Source organism: Osmia bicornis, chromosome 6 (assembly GCF_907164935.1).
Source record: "Osmia bicornis bicornis chromosome 6, iOsmBic2.1, whole genome shotgun sequence".
Classification (NCBI taxonomy): domain Eukaryota; kingdom Metazoa; phylum Arthropoda; class Insecta; order Hymenoptera; family Megachilidae; genus Osmia; species Osmia bicornis.
Genome location: NC_060221.1, coordinates 10,112,947 through 10,135,893, shown reverse-complemented (window position 1 = coordinate 10,135,893; position 22,947 = coordinate 10,112,947). Strand labels below are relative to the sequence as shown.

Sequence of the window (22,947 nt, the reverse complement as noted above, 5' to 3'; positions counted from 1 at the left end):
GTAAGAATCGAAGCTTTTATAAAATGTGCGGACAGAGAGTGTTAATTTCATTGCAAAAATCTTAAGATATTGGAAAAGGGTCAACAGGAGCGACGGCAGAGGTTCAAATCGATTTTGGGGGCCTCATGCGGAGAAACTAAGAAACTGCGGACGATCTTTGTCTCCCCTCCATGAAGAGACAAGGACAGCGTAATACCCAAACAGCTGTATGTTGACATAAAAATGTCAAAATTGAGCAATTTCATAGTTCAAAGATTTTGGGGCAAAGAAGCAATATTTTCTCATGATCCTTTTTCAAAAATATTCTTTGTTCATTTATCCAGCGTCGTACAGAACCCCATTTTGCAATTTACCTTTAAAATCTTATATACACAAAAATATGATTTGTAAAAGAAAACTGTTTTATTACACGTTCCGTATGTCGATTGGTATATTTTTCCTGAATATAAATATTGTAATCATTACGCGTTTCTCTCAAAACTATGTCCGAAAAACACAAATTACTTTTTCATCTTTCATTTCTACTCCGCCAGAGGTGCTACTGTCACTTCTGTCCGCTCTACCCTCAAGATCCGCGTTGTACTCAATTAATATTACTAATTAATTTTCATATTTTTAATATGAACATTATTTTTATTACTTTATTCAATCAAATAAGTGTATATAGTTCTCAGTCTGCAGTAAAAATATTAAGATGTTATTTTCTTTTGTCCCAATTGTATTTATATAAAGTAACAAATATGTAATATGAAACGTCTAAAATTTGATTACTGAAAAGAAATACAAAATAAAATATAAAAATACTTGAATACTTAAAATACATCAAATAATAATTAAATTATTAATTTTCTGACTAATTAGAAAAATATTCTCATTTGTTCGGAATTTTTAATGAAACAATCACTCGTTTTTTAATCAACTGAAAAATTCTGTTCGACAACAAAAGTAAACAAAAATAGTTGGATATATATGATTTAGGATGAGAAAGGAATATTTAAGATAATTCCAAAATTGGAATGTATAATAAAAGCGATAAGCAACATTTGCCTAACGAGCTTGAATATTATTTGTAGCATTAAATAAGCACTTTCAAAAGATGTATCTGCTCTTCAGCTCTGAGAGCATGCAAAGCATTGAAAAATCATCCTCAAGCTAGCATGATCTGAATATTATTTAAATAGTAAATAATAGGTTGCAGTAAAGTATCTTACGGTCTGGAAGCATGGTATTTTTAAGAAAGGTTAACAAATATTATTTTTAAAAAGTTAGCAGATATTTAAAGTTTTCATAAAGTGACAGAAATCGAACAACATAGAATAACAGACACCACTGTATTTATTAATTAACTTAACTTTTTAATTTATACTATCGGTATTATATCGACGTATAAAAATCGAAAAAATATTTTGTTGTTTAAATAACATTTACATTGAATTTTCTATTTTATGTATTATAACAGAATATTCAGTATGTTTGAATATGTTCTGTCAGTTTACGAAAGTTTCTTTAACTACAGTAAACTCTCGTTAGATTGCCGCGGACAGGGTTGTAGGAGTGGAAAATTTTGCAAATTCCTAAATTTTCAATTGGAGGAAAAGAGGGAGATAAAAGTATATCATTTTCATGGGCAATGATGGTGGAAGAGTGATATAAGTATGGTTGAAAATTTGTATGAAAGTCAAATCACTAACGTAGCAATATAACGAGACTCCACTGCATCACATTACAAACGGATAATTTGTTCCCAACTCTTGATTGTCTTAATAATTTTAATCAAAAGGCAATTAAGAAACCTTAAAATAGTAATTGTGAATTTGAGGTTTTATTGATCCGTTTGTAATAGATTTTAAATAGTATTTAAAAAATATCTTACATAATAAGGATACAAAAAAAATTGATAAATAAACTTGTTGCAGTTGTTTTTGTCTAAAACAAAATTGAAAAAGAAATCGTGTGCTAACTAAATTAATAAGAATACTAGAAAAAGTTGTGAACAACGTGTACCATTATTGTTGTTACCTGTGTTTGTTGACTGTGTCAAACGGAGATAACAAAACAAATGGGTGGTAAGAAGGAAAACATGAATGATACGTACCTGTATCTGCTCGAAGGGTACCTCAAACGTGAATGATTCGTTGTAATAAGGATTAAGTGTGCACTTCTTAATGGACGTTTTCTTTTTCTTCAATCTCTTGCCATTTTGCATCAAAGCAATTTTCACATAAGGATCTGACAGACCACCGACGTCCATTTTCTTCAAGTTCTTCGCTTCTAAGATGACCACCGTCAGTTTACCGGCTGTGGGTACGTATCGAAGCGAGAAGCATATATCTCCCAATTTGTTATCCTGTAATTAATAAGTTTTAATTAGGGTTAATTCGATTTCTATTACTTGAATTAATTAATTTTTAGATGGCGGATATTGGGTCATTCAAGACCCAGGCTTTAAATTTATTTTATATTAGGTAAGGACTGTGATACTTGTGGGATATTGTTATAATTGAGTAATAATTGATAAAGAAACCTTATGCAAGTATTTTATACAAAAAGAATAATTAATGTAATGTTATACAATAAATTTTCGATTACTATACAGTGTGTCCCGCGTAACTGTTAAAGATACAAGAAATTGTTTTAGTGGTCATTGCATGGTAAGAGGGAGCAACATTTTGATGTAGACGAATTTTTTTTTGCATTATTATTTTCAAAAATATAATTGCAAAGTTTGGTTTTTTAAATGGAACTATATATTTTTCTTTCGATCATTTGATAGTGTTTTTGAAGTCGAATTCATTAAGCTTGCATGTATACACTTGATTTTCATTTGTTTTCGAGATATTGCGCTAACAAATTTGGAGATTTTTCACGGGAAAAGTTCACTTTAGTGGAAAATATCAGCAGGGGTCCTATTCGCGCGTGAAGTGCCACGTGTGAAGCAGTACCGTTTGAAATGAATAGCACGGGTGGCCAGCAGGACGGCAGGCCCAAACTTCACGCGCGAACATTGGTATACATTGGTGTAACTAAGGTAGGGGCCAAGGGGAGCCTAGCTCCTCTAAAAATGGAGTGGCCCCTCCATAAAAATGTGGATCTTCACCATTCTATAATACAATTTAAAAATTGCAGATTTCTTAGATTTTAGAATTTCAAAAATTTCGAAGGGACGTCGCCCACCTAAGAAGGTCCAAGTTAATGACTATACATACTGGCATAGTAATGCAACTGATTGTGAGAGACACAAGAGATCTACCGACGTGACGATTAATGCACACTTATTTCTTAGTTAAAAATAATGTAGAAAAGTAAACAGATAAAGGGTGAAACATAATTTAATATATATGTATATATCAATTCTTTATCTCGATAATAGCCAACACACATTTTAACAAAATTACCTCGAAAAAATTCATAAGTTAAAATAAGAAACTAAAAACCAGTCATTTTGACTGATTTGGTAGTTCTAGTGTTAAGAAACCTGTTTTTTAACCGACTTCGGAAAAGGGGGAGGTTAATCAATTCGATCAGTATATACAGAATGTAACTTCTGTAACTCCCGGAAATGGGGGGTTGGTGGGGTCATTTTGAACAACATTTTTCTTTACCAAAATGTTGTTTGAAGCTTTGTTTTTGAGTTATTAACGAAAAATACTGGCCAATCAGAGCTTGTACTCAACCACTACATAGAGCGTTGGCTCTCAACCACGCTCGGTCCTGGTCGTGAACAAACGCATTGGAACAAACGCATTCATTATTCATGAATAACGAATAATTCCACATTGTTCTTAACTTAAGACGATGTAACATTTATTGCACGCTTCTATTGATACCCACGCTGTGCCAATGCGTTTGCTCACAACCATGACCGAGCGCGGCTGAAAGTCAACGCTTTCGTGGTTCAGCACGCGCTAAAGGCGCGCTCTGATTGGCCAGTGTTTTTTGTTAATAACTCAAAAACGAAGCTTCAAACGACATTTTGGAAAAGGAAAATGTTATTCAGAATCACCCCAGCAACCTCCCATTTCCGGGAGTTACAGGAGTTACGGTATTTTTTTTAATGTATGTTCGCTGATTACTCCAAGACGGATGAACCAATCGGAATGAAACCTATCGCATCTCATTTATTGCAAAAAAGCGTAATGCTTCATTTATATTTTTCGGCGTTTACTCTGCAAGGAATGTATCGATCGCGATAAAATCTTTCACGTTTAGTAGGAGATATATCCGCGATGATTCGACTTGCAAAAATTTATGGAATTTGTTATTTATTAACCATCTAAATTCGATCAATACATCCTACGATATCCTACAATTACTGCTCGTTCCACTAAAAAGTGTCAAATAAAATAATTTTTAACTAAAAATACAATCGACTTCGAGATACGCTAAAACGTGTAACATAATTTATATTTCGTTTATACAACTACGCGATAATTATTAATAAAACCTCTTGCTGCATTAACAAAATGCGCTAAACAGTATAAAATAATTTCTATTTCATTTTTACCATCACTCCACAGCTATTAATAAAATCTATTTAATCGTTAAATAGTATACTAAATACATTTCAATCTTTTCAGATGCGGTGCAAAATTAAAAATAGCCGAATAAACGATACTGTCAATAACGATTTGATTGCGGTATGGCGAACTTGGTAATTAATAAGTCATAAGAGAAAATATGGAACGTTGTAGATATGGCTGATAACATTTGTATTTGTAACGTTTGTATCAGAAGTTAGCAATATTTCTGATGTATAAAGGTCTAATCTAATTTCCCTTGTTCCTATTTTTCATTAAGAATTTAATATTTTAATGCCGAGGATATATCTAAATTTTAATACTTCTTTTTGGAATTTATAAAGCTTTATTTTAATTTAATTTAATTACTCTAAAATGTGTACTCAAATGAATTCATCTATTTGCCCTATTCACATCCTCAGATATTATTTTTTAATATAACCCAGTTGACAGACTACTAGTATCTTCTATTATTATTAATTCATTTATAATGATCTGCTTTCAAGCATTTACATTTGAATTATTTCAAAATAGATGTTTAAATCAATTTATCTATTTGCTTAATTAATATCTTCAGATTATTAATCAGTTAGTGTTAACTCATTTATAATGTTCTATTTTCAAGTGTTTATTAGGTTCTCTAGAAAGCTTGTAAGTACTTACCACTTTCAGAGGTAAAAATAAAGTTCAATATTTTAATTAGTTGGGACAGGCAGTGTTTAAAAGGAAAATAATTCAAAGAGTATGTAATTGAAATTAGAGTGAATGGGAATGATGAGACCTTAAAAAAACAAGAGAACAATATGTTGTGTCACAATTATGAAATAGTGAAGAATAAAGATATTATTAATTCTGTGGCTTAGTATAAGAATTATTGTCATATTGTTGCAAAAATAAGTTAAACCTGCTATTTAGTTAGTAAATAATAGTAAAATACAAGAATTTCAAATTCTATCTAGAAATGATAGAATTTTAATGGCATTTGTATGTATTGATGTCAATATTTTTCATGAAATAAACTTATTTAATAAATTAATAAAAACACAAATAGGATAAGCTTTAATTCTCTCTTTTTGTATTAGAAAAGTAATTTAAACCAGTAGAAACTTCTATGTAAAAAATTATTTAAACGTGAATTTTTTAACATATCTTTAAGTGCTTATATTTCAACTTTTTAAATACTAACATAAATACATCTTGCACCATGCCCCAGAATTCGAATAACGGTAAATTATTATTTGGCTCAAAGGTTATACATATATTCATACTAGCTGCGTTACCCGGCTCTGCCCGGGAATTTTAATCAACTATTGTTATCTCTACTTCCTTATTCCTATCCCTATTTCCCTGTCCCTATCCCTTCTAATATATAAAAGTGAAAATGTCTGATCGTTTGTTCCTCTTCACGTTTAAATGGCTAAACGGATTTTAATGAAATTTGCACTATTGGACTGCTTATTCTTTCAAGATGGACATAGGCTATGTCATATTGCGATTTGTTATGTTTTTGTCACCGCGATCGCAGCGCTGTCCGCCGGATCCAATGTAAAACATTCCAAGATCAACAACAACTTAAAAATAAAAAATTAATTAAAAAAACATTTTGTAGTGGATCGAATTGTGAATCTAAACCATTCTCGAATCCACTTGAACACACACACAAAATTTTATCAAAATCGGTCCAGCCGTTTAGGAGGAGTTCAGTCACATACACACGCACAGAAGAATTACATGTATATATAAAGAAGATTCAATTAAATTTACCTGACCACCTTCACCCTCGACACTTTGCAGTTCCCTCCATTCTTCAATCGTTTGAGCCAAATCAACCTGGCAGAGTGGAACCTTCACTTCACCGATTTGGTCGTGTTTCGAGAACCTGTCGAAGTCGAAGATCGCGAAAACGAGCGTCTTGTTCATGGCGTCTGCGTAAGGAACACTCTAGGAAACAAGCACCCTCGTTCATTTTCCATTGAAGAGAAAGTGGATCATGTCTCGTTCGGTGGTTGTCCGAAAAGAATTGTAGAGAAAACGCAATTGACTAACCTTGAATGTGAAAGTTTCATTGAAAACCGGACTGAGAGTTTTCCTGTGCACTTTTGTTTCGAATTTTTTCTTCTTATCCGGTAACAGATACACCTTCACGTACGGGTCGGACGTACCACCCATGTCCAATGCTGGAAGGTCTTCAGCTTGTATCACCGTCACTGCCAAACTGTTCGTGTTGAAGTCGTATTCGAGCTGTAAATATTGAAATAATTATTCTTTAACACTTTCGTTGCCGCACTATTTAATGTATTGCACTATTAAAAATCTGGTCTGATGCCAAAATCTTTTTAGTTGAATACTACTATTAAGAGACAACATTTCAATAATATAATCCTACTATTAAATTTCAAGTGTTGTATAGTAAAGAAAAAAAGAAATAAAAACATGGAACCAGTCGGTCACATAGCATTTAGAATATCATACTCCACGTGATCAAGCGATCACACTGGCAACCAATCTGTTAAAAGGTACACGGTCTCGTCAAGTTTCTACCACATGGAAAAATTGTAAACAAAATTTTGTTCTGAAGCATTCTATGTTTTTAAAATGAAGATTTTATATACCTGCATTTTATAAACGTTTTCTTAAGCAATTATTATTTTGTATTTGAATAAATGTGTTATGAAATAATTTTGCAAATAGTTTTTAACATTTTTATAAATAATTTTGTGCCACTGACCATTGGCGTAACTAGGACTTTTCTCTAAGATAGGCCGTGTCTCTTAGTTTTATTAACAATGTCAAATGTTGTATATCTTGCATTTCGTAAGATTTTAAGAGAGAATTTCAGAATTTGGAAATTTTAGAATTTTAGAATGTTAATATGTTGGAAGCTCTGAATTAAAAAATTAAAAACTTTTAGAATTTTAAAACCTTAAAACCTTAAAATCTTACAATAGTGAAGAGGCTAGCCCACATTTTAAGTGGGACCAAGAACAGTCTAGCCCCTAGTTGGTTACGCTAATGGCACTGACAGCAGGCATTATGCATGTTGGACGAGTTGTATTTCCTCGTATTTTTCGTAATTTTTGTAATATTCCTTTTAAAGAAATATAGCCTGTAATTGGTAAGGTGGAGTCTGAGACTCCAACGACTTTCACATCGAAAAAAAAAAACTTTCAAAAAACTTTCAAAAAAAAAATAGCTAGTTTTTAAATAAAGTAGCTATAACCCACAACCCTAATTTTCTTGTTATTCATTCTCTGAATAATTCTGTTGGATTTTTTAGGATTTAGGATTTTTTACTACATGACTAAATGACTGTCAGCTACTGGATAAATTACAAGAAGTCAATTGTAATTCACTGTAAGCATTAGAATACTTTTGTGATATCAAACGTCATTTGTTTGTTTGTTATGTTTAAACTTTCTTATAGAAACAAGCAATAATGTTAAAAGAAATTGTGTATCGTGATCAGATCAAGCTTCCCTAAGAAAAATAGCGATATAGAGGACGCAGAAATTCTCGAAATCCTAATTTGGACGACATGAACATTAAAAATGATTTACAAACAAAATAATATATTTTTCAATTATTAAAAAACTCATTACAATCGGAGGGGAAGTAGGTTTTCTACAAGTTCATCATTAAATGTTATAAAAACTGTATACTTGAAAAGTATAAATAATAAAGTAAATAATAATTTTAATTTTCCGGCGTAAATGTTTATACGCAAGTGGTGGGGGGTCGCAGACCTATATATACAGGGTGTCCCAGAAAGAGTAAGAATCTCTTGGAGGGGTGTTGCCTTAGAACGTGCTGTTGCCGCGTTTGTTCATGACCACAATTCGAACATAATCAGTAGCCAATATTCTAGCGGTTTAGGCCGCGCTCCAATTAAACAGTGCTTTTCGTTAATAACTCAAAAATGAAGCCTTAACCAACATTTTGATAAAAGAAAAAGTTGTTCAGAATCACCTCAGCAATCATCCCTCCAAAGGGTTCTCACCCTTTCTGGGACATCGTGTATGGGGACCCCCTTGGCTACGTTGTTATTTTCGCCAAGAATGCCTACGGAGAAGCGCGGTAACTACCATTTTCCATAAAGAAACTATTAATTAGTTCTTTAGAATTATTTAGGCAATCCTTTTTTAATGAAGCTGCAAATTCAGAGATGGCACGGTGTTTAAATATTAACGAAACTAACTAGAGTACCTGTGTACCTACCGTAAATTGCAATAATTAATTTCAATTAAAATATTACATAATTATGTTTGTAAAATAAATGTATCAGTTGTATAAAATAAATGTGCAGATTCTCTAGAATCTACATATTACTTATAAACATAAAGAAATATTTTAAAAAATAGTGTTAATAGACGTGTAAGAAATATTTGTACAATTCTTAAGTAGTACGTGTCTGAAAATAATGAAGGTAATTAAAGTGGTAGCAATTATTGGGTAACTCTATCTATATCAAAATTTTAATTCGTTGAAACAATTTTTATCCGGACTTGTTGTCAAAACACTTAAGAAGTGCAGTGTACAAAATTCTACAAACAAATCTCGTTAAAAAATGAAAAGATACACACCTTGTATTGAAGTCTACCGAGCTTCACCTCACTCTGCTTGCTTTCAGCTTCGTCCGGCTCCTCAGCATTGTCGGTCAATTCTTCCATATCCGGCTGAACCTTAACAAGTGGAAGTGGATTCCACGAGTGTAGAATGTGCGTCTAATATCTACATAATGACACGGACACCGAGTAACGTACCTTGTCTTTGTACGTGCTTCCTAACAGTTGCACCGACTTCAAATCTACTGCACCCTTCAACCCTTTCTTGCCGTCCTTGGATCGTCTTTTGCGACAGCATCTTCTTATGCAGCAGAAGCATATCCCGAGAACTACTACTCCTACAGCTACTCAAGCGATATCAAACATATGAATATTTGTAATAAAATTTTATATTTAATAAAACAGAAAAATTATTAGTGAAAGTAATTTAACTTTTCATGTCGGTAATTATGCAGTAACAAAATTTAAGATACTAGTGGTAATTAATTTACATGAATTCATTGAATATAAAAGACGAATTAAAAACCGTTACAATTAATAATTTTATTAAATTTCTATTTAAGCGCTATTAAATATCGAAATAATAGCTATTTAATAATTTCGTTTCACAGTAAGGGAATAATTAAATTAATATGACAGCGGACCATTTTTGTTTAGCGTAGCAATCAGTGTGTGTCGAATTTCGAATAACAATTGAATGCTTTTCAAAGTAGTATTTATTTTTATCTATTATAGCAATTAAAGTACTACTATTCGAACAATGGGACATTAAATTTTTTATGCAATAATTATTTCTATATAGCATATTAATTAACGTCGCGATGTTTGAATATTAAAGTTTCAAATTAAAAATCCACTTTTTTATCTTAATAGCAATGGGTCATAGTTTAGATGGTTTAAAAAAAATCAAAATTATTAGTTAATTTTACCTATTAAAATTGCGACTAGTCCCCATGTTGGTATTCCCATCTCTTCCGCAAGTTCCTTCCCCAAATTCTGTACTTCAGTTTCAAACGTTTCTGCGACAGATTCGGTCCCCACTTCCGCCTCCGTTCCTACATGTAAACATTAATTACGGTACACTGTTTCACTTTGAGGTAGGAACAAAAAACAATAACGCTTACCTGTTTCAAGCTCCTCTGTACTATAGATGAATGTCGAGTCATTAATATTTTGGGTTACATCGTCCTCTGGCAAGGGCTCTGCCTCTCTCTTTATGGCAGGCATTTTCTGTATTCAAAATGTAGAAGAAAACTTTAGTTCTTGTGGGTAAAAATAAAATATACACTATTTGGTCATCAATTTGAGACCATACGTAAAAATTCCACATTTATAATCATAATACTGTGTCATAAATGGAAAATCGTATTTAGCTGTATAAAATGTTGCTAAATACTAGGATTTTTATATACTATTCAAATAATTATTCACGTTAATTATGCAACCATTTGTCTTCGATCTTGAGAGAATCGAGGAAGAGCTTAGAAAGAGCTTGAGAAGATCATAGGAAAAATCTAACGTACAACTTCCTATTCTCCTACGTGAAGGACACGACCCAATAGAATTTAACACGTATTTCAGTACACCACGTGCACTCGTGGTGAAACACTTCTTTCCTTACACTTCTTTTTAGCTCTGGTGTAGCCAAACCGGGTCAGTTGTAACCCAGACCTATGAAACATACGTAGTAGTATTTCAACCAATGACGTAACTAGGTAGGGGATAGGGTAAGCTCGGCTTCTTCCAAAAATATGGACTGGCCCTCTTTTCCCTTATTCTAAGATTTTAAAGTCTTAAGATTCTAAAATTCAAAAATTCAAAAATTCAAAAATTCAAAAATTCAAAAATTCAGAGATTTTAATATTTCAAAAGGGTGAAGTTCCTTTTAGCACCCCCTTTCAATCTTACTCTTCTAGACAACAACAACGAGATTTTAAATTCATCTAATCAATCACATCAGTTCACCGTAGTGATTTATGTGGACAGTAGTTCACTTACGGTGTTTGTGGGTGCATTTTTTCGGTCGCCATTTCATTTGCTTTCTCAATCGCAACTCTACGAACTAATATCATCTCGCGTCTCTTGTTCGAAAGAGAGGAGTTAGAGAGGAAAAACGGAAAGAAGAATTTAGCAATAATTAGAATCGTTAGAGGTAGCAACGAGATATGGAAATATGGTAGAGAGAAAGGTCAGAACCAAAATATGCCCCGAAATGGGGGAACAATAGAAAGATGTGAAGAAGAGAACTGTCAGAGAACGAAAGAAAACGGAGAGGAGGACATAACCAACGAGTAGATTGGCATAGAAATTAGAGATTGGGATTGATTACACACTTGTACAAAAAAGGCGACACAAAAGAGGTTAGAAATTACAGAGGAATTACGCTTCTTAACACGGCATATAAGTTATATGCGGCGTTGTTCAATGAAACATTGAAAAAAGACCTGGATGAGGAAGGAATGCTCCCAGAAATACAGGCAGGTTTCAGAGAAGACAGAGGAACTGTGGATAACATATCCTACAGCCATTCTACAGCACATAATGGAACGAGAACTAACGAACAACGCAGGGAAAATATTCGCTTTCTTCGTAGATTCGAAGTCTGCATTTGATAAGATGGATAGACAAGAGCTGTGTAAAGGGGGAACCGCATCGACAGAATAAAAGAAGTTTGTGCAGAGACAGAAAATGTTATAAGAATAGGTGAGAGCATGACAGAACAATTTTGGACGACAGAAGGCGTACGAGAAGGGTGTCCGTTAAGCCCAAGCCTATCTGTGGTGTTTATCTCGGGCCTAGAAGAAGAGCTGCGTAAGGGTTAAACGGAGGGAATAGTGATAGGAAAATTAAAGATCTGGACCCTTGCATCCGCAGATAACATTTTACTATTGGCCAGTACGGAAGACGAATTAAGAGAAATGTTAAAGAGGGTTAAGAGATATGTCCTACTTATGAAGAAAGAAGTTAAACCTCAGTGTGGAAAAATCAAGGGCTATGGTCTTCAGAAAAGAAGGAGGCACAGATAAGAGAAGAAAATGAGAGTGGAAAGGTAAGCCAATAGAGAAAGTAAAAGAGTTTAAATATTTAGGGTATTTGTTTAGGAGGAACAGAGATTTTAACAGTCATTTCAGGGAATTTGCAAGAAAGGGAAATATAGTAGTTAAGCAGGTGTGGGGGCTGGGGAAAGGTAGTTCAAGGATGAGTATAAAGCGGCAATGTTTTTATTTGATGTTTTAGTAAAGGGAATCATCATTCATGGGGCGGAAATTTAGGAATGGAAAGAGAGAGCAACTACAGAAAATATTCAGGTAAAAAATATCAGATGGATTTTAGGCCTAAAGAGGAGCGCACCTAGCTACTGTTCAGAGATTGAGTGTATATTAAGGAAAGGAATGCGGGTACGATTGGTATAGTCGGTACGTCACACTTCACGCACATGCATTCTAGGTTATCGCGCGCTATGGGCTGATGCGATCACACACTAATCGCGTCGTCTGACAAAGAAGAAAAATGAGACTTCGCGACGAAGCGAGATGGTACGAAGTCAGCGTTGCGGCGAACTTTGAACACGCGGATGAAACGTGAGGACAGGGCGGGCGGAGCGTGCAAAGTGCTCCCTTTGCCCCTATACCGTCCCGCTAATGTTCTTTCCATCTCTCGACTGTACCTGGTCGTTGTTAAGAATTGAATGTTGTAAGGAATGAGAGAGCTTAATTTATCGTTGTAAAACTAACCAATCCCTTTTCTAGGCCATCAAGCCGAAATAAGGTATTTATCTATTTATATTATTGTAAGGTCGGTAGAATTCTTATGGTCAGACAATTCACAATTTTGAATGTCATTGAAAATAGCTACAGTCTACTTAAATCACTTGTTTAGTTATTATCAGTCGCCACATTATACGGTTCAAAAACAAAAATTACAGATACCTACATATTTAGCAAAATTATAGACAACATAATTGGATTATAACAGGTTCTGGCTTACAAAATTAATTTGGCACCATTATTTTTTAATTGAAGATTTATTTTTAAAAAGCAATGGCAACTTTAATTATTACAATAGCATACAATACAATAGTCCCGTTATAAGCCTTCCATTTACTATGTCAACAAATATTAAATGAAATTTGGTTTTTCCTATTGTCCTTTTTCTTTAATAAATAAAATTAAATTTATTAATTGATTTCTATTTAGAATAAATTTCAATTTTTTAACCAAGTCTATCAACCAAACCTTGAAGATTTGATAGCCCCGAATCTCAGAAACCTTAAATTCCTGATTAAATGTTTGAAAATTTAACGAATAAAATATGATATTTGATTTATTGGAAATAAAATTACTAATTGAAAGGATTTTTTTACAATTTTACAATGGCATTTAAATTGTTAATTTTGCTTTTGCTAATAGATTGCAGTACCTGAGCTTGCTTGTTATTACGGAAAATAATTAAATAAGAAACTTTTAATTTTTTTAAATTCGATATTTAAAAATGTATCTTTCTATTTGTAACACATCCTTACCACATTTTTCAATTTTATAACACATGGAGAACACTAATCCAAATATACATATATGTATGTAGAAATGATAAAATCATGAAATATACAATCACAGAACTCAACATGTAAATTTGACAATGAATATTTTACACGTTCCATAAGGTTCGATTGAATCTGATCGAAGCACAGAAACTTATAATTACAGTGGCTTTATGGGCACTGCGAGATTTTGCAATCAACAGACTCGTTTCCTCGTTCCGTAGATTAAGTTCGCATGCGTATCAAATGTTACAATGTCAACTTGCCTGATTTAAATCGCTTTGCAATTCCGAATAAATAAATATATAAATCGATAATAGTAAGAATAATAGAGGAACTGCAGCATATTTGAAATACCAGTTTGTTTAAAATGAATAAAAAATTACACCAGAGGACTAGAACAAATAAGTCTGCATGATGTCATAGGAAAATTAATAAACTTTTAAATTTCGAACTCTCAATAATAATGAAAAACAAAAAATATCTGAAACTTTGGTGCAATTGAAAAATGACACAAAGTACTTACTGATCTTGTTACGGCGCAGGTAATCTGGAATAGCGATATTCCAAGTTACCTTCGTTTTATAAAATTAAACAAACAAATCGATAATAAAATTATTTTCTCTTATGATCTAATCAAGCACAAAAATCATGGTATAGTTGTAGAAACATTTATCTTAGGTAAATATTAATTCTAAGTTTTAAATTTAGAGTAGTCAAATGTGTAACATCTGGAGTCGTAACTAGTATATTTACAGTGTACACCTCACACATAAAACTACATTGTAGAAGAAGTATATAGCATTCTTCTCAATAGAATTAGCAACATGGCATTGAAACTTAAAATTTCATGTCACATTTGGTATTTTCAAAATGTTCACAATTAATACAAAATCACGGAATTAATATGCAAACGAGTTAATTAAATGATTTACTCTAAAGTTTTGATGTATTTTAACCATAATTGCAACGATTGAAACGCTTGCTAAAAAACTTTTGCAAATTGACATTTCTTTACTTTACAGATTTAATCAGAGCTGCCTTTACATTGCGTCCACTCTTACTTGCGATGTTACAAATTAATAGTTTGCAGTTTTAGATACCACATTAGTTTAGATATGTAATTAGTAGTTTTTTTATATATCTTGGTATTTTCAATTACCAACAGTATCTCTCTCAAATTGTATGCCGCACTTCCTCTAATAAATAAGTACTTTAGAAATGATTTTGTTCCTACGTTTTAGTACAAAATCAATTCCATTGATCGAACCCCAGATGAATACCCCAGCTTTTCACGACAAAATACAGGAACTTAATATATCTCGAAGGGAGAAGCTTTTCCCAGGGTAGAAGACAGGCTGGCGCCCAAAATAAAATGGCGGAATGCCAAGGGTGTTGTCGAAATGTCACCTTGAACCTATTTCCAGAAAAAAAGCGTCAGGAACATGCTGTCATTGAAAAAATGTGAATGCTTAAATCAAATATTAGAAACTTGTTTAAATTTTCTGTAGTAGATCATTAATAATAACAAACTTATTTCAGTTTGTGAGTTAGGTTTACCTGAAAAATACTTTTTGCAATATTTAGAAATTTTTAATTAAGTGCTTCAATTAGTTGTATGATATTATTTTCACTGTATAATAGTCTTAGAAATTTAAAATTGACAAACTGTAATTAAGTAAATATTAATCTAATATTAAGTTTGTAAGATAACAATTAAAAAATTTTAATTGAAAACTGAAACGCTCGTGTATTATTAAACATATAACGTGCTGTGCCTGATACATTCCTTTCATTGTATTATAAATTCCTGTCTAACTCTTGAACAGCGGAGCTTGGGTCAAATAAGATCCAAACTTACTAAATACATACAAGAGAAATAGTTTGATATATTAGAGTAATCATTTTTGAGGGAACAGTGTAAAATTTAGAAAATAAGAATAATATGGAATACAAAATTAAATTAAAATTGCGTAAAATACTGTGGAGGTCATTCATTAATTAGATCTGCTTTATCTATGAAAATATTGTTTCAAACGGTATTGTTACTTTGAACTGAAGGCTTAAAATCAGAAATTTAAAGATTAATATTTCTTATTCTTAATAATTAAACTTTTAATATAGGTAAATGTCCATTTTTACCAATGGTATTAAGGACATTGATTAGGTTAAATAAATAATCAACAAAATTATTAAGATTTGAAGTACCTCGACTTCTATTATTTAAAAAATAATTAAAAGCAGAATACGTTCTTCAAGAATTGATCATAAATGTTCATTTAAACTGCTGAAGATGGAATGGCTAAAATTTGGTTAATAGTAATAGGTATTCATTTATTAAAACATTCTTAAAAATCTTTACATTTTTAAAGGTTGCAAATTGTTTATAACTATATATTTTACTTATCTACATTTGCATATTTGCAAAGTAATACTTTGATTCATTATTTGCTGCAACTGACAATTAGCCATTTTATATTAAGAATATTGATGAAAGGTTTCTATAATTATTTTCAGCAAACCTTAAGCTTCAAATTAATGTGACAAATACCATTTTAGAATATACTTCCATGTTACTAAATCACGTTAGACTTATCAGGTTTCAAAATGGGTCATTCGATATACCTATCACAATCTATAGAAGGATAAAGTGTTAGAAATAGAAGGAATAAAAAATAAAGGAACAAAGTTGGAAAAGAAATCGTTGAATGTATAATTAAGTTTGTTACGTCAGCAAACATGGTGGCTGATATTGATAAGATTTAACTACTTGATTCAGTGGCCCTTCCGCTTAAAGCCAAACCACTTCCTGTTACCATACGTTACACGAATAATGTCTATCCTTTCATAGGATGGTGAATAGCATTATCTCCGAGGATGCAGTATGTACTTATCTCATGAGTTTGATAGCCAAATCCATCATTAATTATAGGTTAAGTGTTCGTTGAGTAAATTAAAGCTTCGTCGATACATACTAATCCGCTATTCATAAAGGTATTTTTGATAATTATAAAACGTGAGGATAGATAAAGGTTTTAAGAAGTTTGGACAAATTTTTAGAGCTTTAAAAAACAGCTTAACTTCTTATAGTTTTAAATATTCTAAAGCTATGTCCACACCATACAACATAACATGTTATGTAGCAAAGTTATAAAAATATAACAATAAAATAACAATTGAATGTATTACAATTTGTTATATAATACCGTTTTGTTATTTAGTATAGTTGCAGCTCAAACAAAGATTATAATAACAGATTTCAGAAACCGTTTGTTTAATCTTTGAACTTTTGAACAACGGAGCCTGGGTGGCCCAAACTTACAAAACATATACTAGGATATTAACGTAAAGTTAAATGTGTCATTTTTAAACCAAACAATTTCATATCTTAAAAGAATCATTCTTTAAAGGAACAATGTAAAATTTAGAAAACAAAAATAATATGAAATACGTAATCAAATTAAAATTGGAGCCCTCTCCATGGTTCGCCGTTCAAGGGTTAAATATAATTATTGAAAATATGTGAAGCGTATTGTTAAAATTATAACTGTTAAACAAATAATTACAAAGAAAAGGAACTATGGTGAATTAAAGATTAAGCTTCAAACATTGATTTAAAAAAATATTAAATAAGCTTTGAAATAATAAATGTACTGTTCTGACCCTTTATGACACAATTCATATAAAACTTAAGATATCGAAAAAATTCTACAAAATTTAGATTTATTTAATATTTCACTATAAAAATTTTATTTAAAAAAAACCTGATAAAAGTTCTTTACAGAATTTAAAAAAAATTATAAGTACTATTTATGTACGTCTTTGTTTTTACTTAAAAATGTTAATAAAATAAGATTCCAAAATTGTGGTACTTTTTAAATTGATCAAGATAACGTAACCCTTGAAGCATGCCAAGCTACGCAATAAAATCCTGAAGGAAGGATCGTTACATCAGCATTACAATTTCACGTTTTCCTTGGCCCGAGATCCGACATTGGCCTCCAATAAAATTCGATAACGCGATAACGGAGGCATAACTAGCCGACACAATAATCGTTATCGTCGCGCGAACGATAAATTGACGTCAGATACGCGTCACCCACGCACACGATACTTCCCCGCATTTACCACAAGCTGGTAGCCATTTACAGGAAACAAAGGATTCGATGGATGTTGCTGCCTATGCCTTTTTCTCTTGCTCTATTTTTTTAATTATATTTCATTGTTCCTTGGTTCAAGAATAATATCGGAGTTCTTAGTGCAACAGTATTTGTGGGCGTTGGAACATTTTGGATCTCCTAGAATCCGTGAAAATATGTACTTTAGTTTTCTCTTAATTAAGTTAATTGAGAAATATTGGTTTAACGTAGACTTTGAGAGAGATTATAAATCTGTTGTAACTTTGTTCGTTAAGGATTAATGGTGAAGCTTGAAATTTATTAGGTGGACAAATAATTCATGACCTTCATATTTTTCTGTACATAGAAAATTATTTATTAAAACTAGTACATAATATTTTACCATATTTAATTTCTCTGCGATAGATTTTTGGCTAATGTCGAAGCAAAATATTTAACAATTATTTTATTTGTCAACCTAACAAAAAAGTTTCATATTTTTATAATTAATATTTTGGGTGAACTTGTAGAAAAGTTATTCCCCCTCGAACATCGATGATTTTTGAATATGTTGTAAAATTCGTCATTTTAAGCAACATTTTTCTTCTAAGCTATACGTCGGACTCGATTAGTTTGGGTGATGTTCACGAAAAACTACAAAGTGATCCTCTCGCTACGCTACCCAAAGGAAGTGCCGCCACAATAGAATGTGGTAGTCGACATTCCATTTCTGTCATTGCTTAGTTGACCGAGGTGGCCCCTGCAGTGAAGACGGCTGTGTGCGTGAAAATGTGTTAAGAAAATATTCTGTTTTCCGCAGCGTTTAAATGGGACTCTTCTGCTCATTACACACATTTTCACGCACACAGCCGTCTTCGCTGCAGGGGTCAAGTAAGCGATGACAGAAATGGGATGTCGACTTCTACATTCTATTGTGGCGACACTTCCTTTGGGTAGGGTAGCGAGAGGATCACCCTGTATGAGTACTATTGCATTGAATTTCACCTGTACGTATACGTCCGCGGCTGTGAGTGCGTCGGTAAGAGACCCTCGCTTATCTACTGTTTCTGTCAACAGCACCACATGTCCCGACTACTGTCCATATAACGAATCAGTTTAAAATCAAATTTCAATAATTTTGACATTGAACTTGCGTGGTCGGCCGTCTAAAGGCGGTCGGAATATTAAAATGACCTAACCTAATCTAGACATACATATAAGTAACGAAAAGAATTATATTCCTTCAACATTGATATTAATCATTGTGCACCACAAGATTATCTACCGTTCGTGCTACTGTTGACGGTGTATTTTCTTTTTTCTGTTATTATACGTCTAGGTTAGGTTAGATCACATCAATATTCCGGCCGCCGCCGTTAGGTGGCCGGCCACGCGAATCGAATGTTATAATTTGATTTTTAAGTTCACCCGTTGTATGAATAGGAACTAAAGCACATAGGGGGAAACTTCCGAAAGGCCCCCCCAGGACAACCAAACTTCGGATTTATAGTAATTGAGGGATGAGAAATCGAATGAGATCATTTTCAGAACTGGCAAACAAACCGTTCTCGAGATATACAGGCTATTCTAAAAGTGTGGGACCCCTCTATTATCTCGATAAGAACCCATTTCCACGGAAAATGACTAACCTAACCCTAACCTAACCCTAACCCTAACGTTTTTTTCTTTTTTTTTTTTCTTTGTTTATGTTGGAAGAGGAAATGCGTTTGCGCACGAAGGGGTAACTTAACCTACCTAACTAATTTCTCCCGGGGTAAATGGTAATAATGGCTTTTTAAAACTTCTATTTGACCTACAAATAACCTGGAAGGTTAAGTTCAACGGTCACTACAAAATAATACCTTACGGCCCCTACAACTTTGGTTTTAGTCATTTTCCGTGGAAATGTGTTCTTATCGCGATAATAGAGGGGTCCCACACTTTTAGAATACCCTGTATATCTCGAGAACGGTTTACATATTTGCCAGTTCTGAAAATGGTCTCATTCGATTTCTCGTCCTTCAATTACTATAAATCCGAAGTTTGGTTGCCCTAGGGTGGGGGAGCCTTTCGGAAGTATACCCAGGAAAAGAGTTGCTTAAAATGACGAATTTTACAACATATTTAACATGTTCGTCGCCACGTCACCCATATCTGGGTGACGGGTATGCTTCCGCGAGGGCCCCATCACCCAGATATGGGTGACGTTCTTCTTGGTCAACAAATGACTATCGCTGGTGGATTTGCGTGCGAGGCGAGGTGTGTAGGATTCATTCCCTCGCAGACCGCGGTACGGGCGGATTTGGGCGTCGCGAGAAATTCGACCGATTTCATCGAAAATAATCGAAATTGGAAGGGGAGTAGCTTTTCTACAAGTTCACCATATTTTGACCTTTGCAGTAAAGATAGGAATATACGTAATACGTAAAGATAGGAAAATACGTAATAAAATTGATTATTGAAGACGTTGATATGCAACAGCTTACTACTTTCAAACAGTGCAGAAGTTAGGCTCGATTCTTTTGACCCATCAGGGTAAAAGACCTTAAGTGTAGATGCGTGCATCAATTGGAAGGAACGATTAATAAGAAATCGATGCGATTGTTCAGCAACTTTAGATACAAGCTGCGATCGTGACGAGAAACTATCATTACGACTAACAAGGAAAGGCACGGAAGTGTCCCCCTCCGATTTTGATGAAACTTCGTACATTTGTTAAGCAGGTAAAAATAAGGGACACGTATTTTTTTATATCTGCTGAGACGCGACTTTAAAGGGTGAAACCACCCCTCAAAGTTTCGACCTGAAACTGCTATCTCGAAAACCAAAAGAGATACGTGAAAACTTCTAATGAGCGGATTTAATGGTTTTTTATATACAATAATATGGTGTTAACAGTAAAACTTCTTTTAACCAAATTTTAAAATGTTCGTTGGTCAGTTTTCCAGATGTTGACGCGGTGGCCAAAATATTCGTTGGTTTAAACATAGTTTGTTGTACCCTAGGTCCAAACTCTCCAGATGTTTCCTTTAACACGACGAAAAGAGGAGATAGCAGTTTTCCGCTTGCAGATATTGTACATAGATTGTATAATGTAGCTATGAGTAGTGGATGGAATTGATTGGTGAGAGTTCCGTATATCAATAATAAAAATTTATAAGACTATACGAGCGAAGGTCACAAAGGTTACAAGATATTTTTATTTTTAAAGTAAATGTTTTATAAACAATCGCTTTACTATTCCATTCGTTGAGTGAATACTGTAGTGGACATATGGAAAAAGCTACATCAGATGATAAACAATTAGAAGTATTGACTATCAATCTGAAAATGAACCACATATGGCTATTATTACTTGTGCTCGGTGCCGAAAGCCTTTATGTTTGAAGCATTTCTTCGAATAGTATCATTTTTGTCACGACTATGTTCCTTAAGTTATTCAAATTCCTTGTTGCATATTAAAATTTTCAATTTCATACATTCACCCTGGAGTATGTATAGCTTTAATTATTTTATATCATGCGATACAAATTTAACAAAATTAACTATTGTATGTTATAAAAATAGTTGTTTTCCACTTATGTGGATAAATAACATCGGTGTATAACAGATACGATTAAAGTATCACGCGCTACACCAGTAGTACACCAGCGGGCGTACGCGCAAGTCATAAATAATAAAAATCTGCGGAACTGTAGGAGGGAATTTCATAAACATATATATCAATGGATTTGGAATGAAATGCTCTACATTTTTTGTCATTACATAAATTTAAATAAGTTGGAAAATAATGTTATAAACATTTTTTCTGTTATAAACAAATTGTATTTTTGACAATCTGTTAACACCATATTATTGTATATAAAAAACCATTAAATCCGCCCATTAGAAGTTTTCACGTATCTCTTTTGGTTTTCGAGATAGCAGTTTCAGGTCGAAACTTTGAGGGGTGGTTTCACCCTTTAAAGTCGCGTCTCAGGAGATATAAAAAAATACGTGTCCCTTATTTTTACCTGCTTAACAAATGTACGAAGTTTCATCAAAATCGGAGGGGGACACTTCCGTGCCTTTCCTTGTAAGTGGTTTGCCAATCCCCGAAGGGTTGAGCGACACGTGAAACCTTGGATACATGATACTCCCCTTCATACCCACGAATCTGTAACACAATACGTTTATACACGCTTCATCAGCGTTTAAATTCGTAATGCGTTTAATTATGCGAAAGTGATTCGTTTGTCCTTGTAAAATATTGCAGTCAATTTTACGTTCCTTTTTTCATTTGAAAAAAAATGATAATACTATCTGAAAATCAATTAGTGTAAATAAATTAAACTGCGTTTTAATCTGTACAGAGCACAGAAGACATTCCAACTTTATTTAAAGGTTCACAGAAGAGATAGTAATGAATATCATATTCATATCCAGGATAAATATACCTAACACGGAACAGAACGATTTTTGGGAAAATTGTAAAAAAAATTTCTTCCACAAAAATATATTTTTTAAAAAGCTTTAAAAGTCAAACTACAAAATCTAACTTTGTACGGCGTTGAGTAATTGTACAAAGAATATTTTTAAAAAAGAATCATCAGAAAATATTGCTTCTTCGGTTCACAATCTTTGAACAAAGAAATTGCAGAATTTAAAATGTTTTGTGTCAACTGTCGCGCTGTCTTTGTCTCTCTATGACAAGGATCGTTCGAAGTTTTTCAATTTCCTCAGATGAGGCCTCTAAAATCAATTCGGACTTATTGTTAAATCATCATTCTTGTTAACCCTTAAGGTAAGAAATATATCAAACTCCAGATATTTTGAAATATTTTGAAAAATGAAAATCGGTAGATATCGTATTTTTACTCAGAGCAGCAGAATACTGACCATTGGAAAATAATGATTAAGTTTCATCAATATTTACATCTCAACATACTGACTATCACAGTAAAAATGGCCATTTGTCATCAGATCCATCAAAATATTAATTATTAATGATATGATGGATTTATATAATATTTAAATTTTATTATTAGTACAATACTAATTCCATTCAAAGTTTATCTACTTTTTCATTTTGTTAACTATTAAACTGTACAAAACTTGAGACGCAGGTAATTACATAGTGATGCTTATGGAAGTCAAGATATTAAGGTTGTTTCCCTACCAGTCTTGAAATGGAAATGAAAAAATTCAGGTTTTATATATACTGTTTTTGA

The 22,947-nt window shown here is 32.8% G+C and overlaps 1 protein-coding gene and 1 long non-coding RNA gene across 7 annotated transcripts in view; one reads left to right on the top strand and one right to left on the bottom strand.

The window, feature by feature from the left end:
• The window catches only part of LOC114877528 (synaptotagmin 1), a 65,307-nt gene that overhangs the window by 7,766 nt on the left and 34,594 nt on the right, over window positions 1-22,947 (bottom strand). For 3 of the 6 annotated variants that reach the window (XM_029190204.2, XM_029190207.2, XM_029190205.2), the window contains 7 exons: window positions 10,204-10,309; window positions 10,009-10,134; window positions 9,278-9,423; window positions 9,098-9,196; window positions 6,564-6,758; window positions 6,282-6,458; window positions 2,096-2,347 (listed from right to left, as the gene is read on the bottom strand). In XM_029190204.2, the coding sequence (XP_029046037.1) occupies window positions 2,096-2,347; window positions 6,282-6,458; window positions 6,564-6,758; window positions 9,098-9,196; window positions 9,278-9,423; window positions 10,009-10,134; window positions 10,204-10,306 (1,098 nt within the window). In that variant the 5' untranslated portion in view covers window positions 10,307-10,309. Of the gene's footprint in view, window positions 1-2,095; window positions 2,348-6,281; window positions 6,459-6,563; window positions 6,759-9,097; window positions 9,197-9,277; window positions 9,424-10,008; window positions 10,135-10,203; window positions 10,310-10,598; window positions 10,751-13,601; window positions 13,815-22,947 lie in introns of those variants that run through there. The other 3 variants (XM_046286264.1, XM_029190206.2, XM_029190209.2) reach the window with 3 other exon arrangements.
• Window positions 2,212-3,453, top strand: LOC114877532. The gene is made up of 3 exons (XR_003789594.2): window positions 2,212-2,304; window positions 2,413-2,465; window positions 2,836-3,453. It is a non-coding gene; the product is annotated as an uncharacterized LOC114877532 (long non-coding RNA).